This window comes from Nicotiana tabacum, chromosome 21, assembly GCF_000715075.1.
Source record: "Nicotiana tabacum cultivar K326 chromosome 21, ASM71507v2, whole genome shotgun sequence".
In the NCBI taxonomy this organism is placed as follows: domain Eukaryota; kingdom Viridiplantae; phylum Streptophyta; class Magnoliopsida; order Solanales; family Solanaceae; genus Nicotiana; species Nicotiana tabacum.
Genome location: NC_134100.1, coordinates 38,550,633 through 38,555,097, shown reverse-complemented (window position 1 = coordinate 38,555,097; position 4,465 = coordinate 38,550,633). Strand labels below are relative to the sequence as shown.

The 4,465-nt window shown below is 37.4% G+C and overlaps 1 protein-coding gene across 1 annotated transcript; it reads left to right on the top strand.

Moving 5' to 3' along the window:
- The first annotated feature begins 1,998 nt into the window (after positions 1-1,998).
- Positions 1,999-2,523, top strand: LOC142175205 (secreted RxLR effector protein 161-like). The gene has a single exon (XM_075241785.1). The coding sequence runs from the start codon at positions 1,999-2,001 to the stop codon at positions 2,521-2,523; it is 525 nt and encodes a 174-aa protein (XP_075097886.1).
- Positions 2,524-4,465: the final 1,942 nt, after the last annotated feature.

The following is a 4,465-nucleotide window of genomic DNA, read 5'->3' as shown; positions in this document are numbered from 1 at the left end:
CAAAAAAAGGTTTGCTTTCCAACATTGAACATGTGGAATTGTCCACTTGTGAAAATTGTCTAGTTTGGAAATCTACAAGAAAACCTTTTGGTCAGGCGACTGCAGCTGAATATCCTTTGCAATTAGTCCATTCAGACATCTGTGGGCCTATGAATATTAGGGCTAGGCATGGAGCAAGTTATTTTGTCACATTTATTGATGACTTTACCCGTTTCAGTTATGTCTATTTAATTTTCCACAAATCAAAAGCAACAAGTTGCTTCAAATGCTATATGAGCTTAGTGGAAAATCAATTAGACAAGAAGATAAAAGCTCTTCGAACTGACCGTGGTCGTGAATAATTATCAACCCGGTTTAATAATTTATGTGATGAAAAGGGAATAGTTCATCAATTGACTATCCCAAATACTCCACAACAAAATGGTGTTGCGGAAAGAAGAAACATAACGCTCCTAGAAATGGTTAGGTCAATGATGGCACAAGCTAACCTCCCAATTAGTTTCTGGGGTGATGCGCTACTTACTGCCACCTTTGTACTTAATTGAGTGCCTAGAAAATCAGTTACTACTACTCCATATGAGTTATGGACTGGAAGACAACCCGACATGAGTGTAATAATACCTTGGGGTTGTGCTTCCTATACACAGGATTCCTCTCACAAATATGAAAAATTGGGCCCGAGGAAAAAGAAAAGTATTTTTATAAGATACTCTGAAACCTCAAAGGGTTATGTGTTTATAGGTCAGCAAGACAGTGGGAATCTAACTGAGTTTGAATCACGAGATGTCACATTCTTAGAGGATGAGTTCCCTAAGAAGGGAGAGGTAGGTCAAGACCTAACCTTATTTGAGATAATGGATCAAGAAGTACAAGGATCACTTCATTCGAGTGGGAGAATTTTAGCAGATGATGAATTAGTTTCTCATCAAAGACCTCCTTCATCATCAGATGTGAATGAAAGTAATCTTTCTATATTTAGTGAAAGTGACCAAATGGATCTTGTTCCAAGTAGGAGCGAGATAGTCACAGACCTTGTTCCAAGTGGGAGCAGGATGAATGATCTTGATCCGAGTGGGAGCAACATTGATCCAAATGGAAAAAATAATGAATCATAAATAAGACGTGGTTCTCGTAAAAAGATTCCCCACTGAAGATTTGATATTGAAGGTGGCGAACTATTTATGATGCTCATACAAGAAGAAAACGAGCCTAAAAATGTAAAAGAGGCTCTCTCATGCCCTTCTAAGGATAAATGGATAAAAGCAATGGAAGATGAATTGGAGTCTATGAGAGTCAACAAAGTTTGGGAACTAGTTGACCTCCCTGAAGGACGCAAAGCAATTTGGAGAAAATGGGTTCTCAAAATTAAGCTCAAGGCTGATGGCACAGTTGAGAGATATAAGGCTCGACTGTTGGCGAAAAGGTATACACAATAGAAAGGAATAGACTACGAAGAGACTTTCTCGCCTGTTGTACGATTTACCTCAGTTCGCCTGGTTCTAGCTATTGTTGCAAGCTTGGTTCTTGAATTACATCAAATGGATGTAAAGACTGCCTTTCCCATTGAAAAACTAGATGAAGAAATCTATATGGAACAACCTGAGTATTTCATTGAAAAGGGCCACAAACAAAAGGTTTGTAGACTTTTGAAGTCTATTTATGGCCTCAAACAATCTTTAAGGCAGTGGTATATACGATTTCAGAATGTTGTTGTATCCAATGGTTTTACCATGATGGATGAAGACCATTGTGTTTATACCAAAAGATCAAGGAACAAGATTGCGATTTTAACATTGTATGTAGATGACATACTTATAGCTGGAAATGATAAAGAGTTTATAACCGAGATAAAGTCATGGTTGTCATCTCAATTTGAGATGAAAGATATGGGTGAAGCTGCATATATACTTGGAGTTAAGATTTTAAGAGTTCGTCCAAAGAAACTATTGTATCTCTCACTAAGAAAATTACATTAGAAAAGTTCTTGAACGATTCAATATGCAAAATAGTAGCCCAGTTGAAACTGCTATCAGTAAAGGCCATACCTTGGGAAGTCAGATGTATCCTAAGACTCCTGAAGAGACAGAAAAAATGAGCCGAGTTCTTTATAGGAGCGCAGTCGGAAATCTAATGTACGCTATAGTATGTACTAGACCTGATATTTGTCAATTAGTTGGCTTGGTAAGTAGATATCAAACCGACCCAGGTTTAGCACATTGGCAAGCAGTAAAGAGGATCATGAGATATCTTAAGGGAACTGTTGATTATTCCCTTTGTTATCAAGGCGGCAAGGATCTACGATTAGTTGGATATAGTGATGCTGACCATGGAGGAGATCTAGACGAGAGGAAGTCTACCTCAAGATATGTTTTCTTACTCAGTGATGGCGCCATATCATGTAGTAGTAAGAAACAATCATGTGTATCACTATCTACAATGGAAGCCATTCGTGGCTCTCGTATCAGCAACACAAAAAGTTGTTTGGTTGAAACATTTCTTGGAACACTTGTTGGATATCCCTGAAAATACTGAACCAATATTAGTCTACTGTGACAGTGAGGCTACAATAACCTCCACTAAGGACCTTAAGTTTCATTGTAAAACCAAATATATAGATATCAAATATACCTACGCGAGAGACATGGTTAGACGCAAGGTAGGGAATGTGAAGTATGTGTCTACAAAAGATATGTTAACAGATCCATTGACCAAGCCTTTGTCTAGAGATGCACTTGTGAGACACACTAGGTCTCAAGGCTTGCGTAGACTCTGCGATACTTTATTTTGTTATTTATTTTCCTGTGTTCACAAAACTGATGTTCTTTAATTATCAATAAAGTTGATTTACATACATATATATTTTTATTGTTGAATGTTATGTACATTCTTTATTCTTTTTGATAAGTATGCCGGGTAGACAAGAGGTTGGCCTTCTCATACAGGCAACTGCCTCCTTATCTTAGTGATGTGAGGAGATGGGACATGATTTTAAGCAAAATTATCATAAGGATAATTTGAGAGCTATTCGCTTAAAATTAGAATGTCGTTTAAACAATGACATAAGGTCATTAGGGTGAAAATTGTTCACCTAGTCTACTTTGTGAGCAAGATGTGAGTTAAATATAATTTTGTAGATCAAGAAACTCAAATTTAGATACTTATGGTGTCTAAATATCATATGTACAACATCCTTTATGAGATAAAGACATACACTCGTTGGGAAAAAGGAAAAAATATTGTAGCACGTGTTTCATATCATGTGTGCTAATGTCGACCAATTGGGTTAACATAAGTCCATTCTCAATTTATTGTACTGTGAGACCCGGAGCTTTTATGATAGCTCAAGATTTTGTACCCTCAAAGACTCTAATCAGATACTTGAGACTTAGTGTGATGTTAGCTATCTTAGTGTGTTTTCAAAAGACCATGTATACAGATTCGGTCTAGCGGAGCATATCTAGAAAAGCAGTCATACTGATGTTAAGGGAATCATGAGAAGAGGACGATCATTGATGGAATTTCATTTATTTGTATTCACTAGTGCACCAATTATAACTTCTGAGTTATGATTGTGAATACAAGAAACAATGATATATGAGATTTTGAGAGTATATCAAATGTGATTCATATGGTCTAGGGTACTGCATACTTTATGATCTACTTGCAGGTTTGTACTCGACGAGAGGCTATATACTCCTAACATATGTATAGCACTTAGCACTCACAGTATGTTGGTCGCATGGTCTACTTCCCTGTATGAATTATTGAGGAGATGAGATGAGAATATGTTTCTCACACTAGATGAGCTCTCCCATTATGTGTGAGTGGGAGATGTAGAAAATTTTGGGTCCACCCATAAGGAGTGCTTTAAGGCCTAACATGGTTATTAGTTAACCCTCGTATTTCCTATATAAGTACACTTTGTGTACAATAAAATTGATGCTCTGCAGTATTTTTCTACGTCTAGTCTTTTCCTAAAGTCGGATTAGGCTTTAGATTGTGAAATAGGGGTTGCTCCAACACACTGTGACAACCATCGCCGACCAGTAATTTCAGTCGTGGTTCGTCCGTTCCTTCCGCTTCCGCTACAAGAACAAGTAAGTTCTCGTTTTACGATTTACGCTAATCTAATGTGTTTAGTTTAACGCGTTCCTTCATCCGGCAACTAGGGACCACCATTAAAGTTTTATAGGGATAATAACAGAAATCTCATCAAGATCGATAGGAGATCAAATTTCTGCGGGTCGTACAAAGCCATGAAAACAAGTAAATGAGACAACTGTGCCGTGGGGGTGAATTTGATCCAGTTCTGGTGCTTGTCTTCTCCTTTATTATGTGCGTAAATTCATTAGGGTAACCTGTAAACAGAGGACCATCCTAGTCTATGTTTCTGTTTGGTGTTTTTAAAACATTCAGAGCAGTGTGGTCCTTCCCACTGTAAAATTGGATCATAAAATCATAAGGT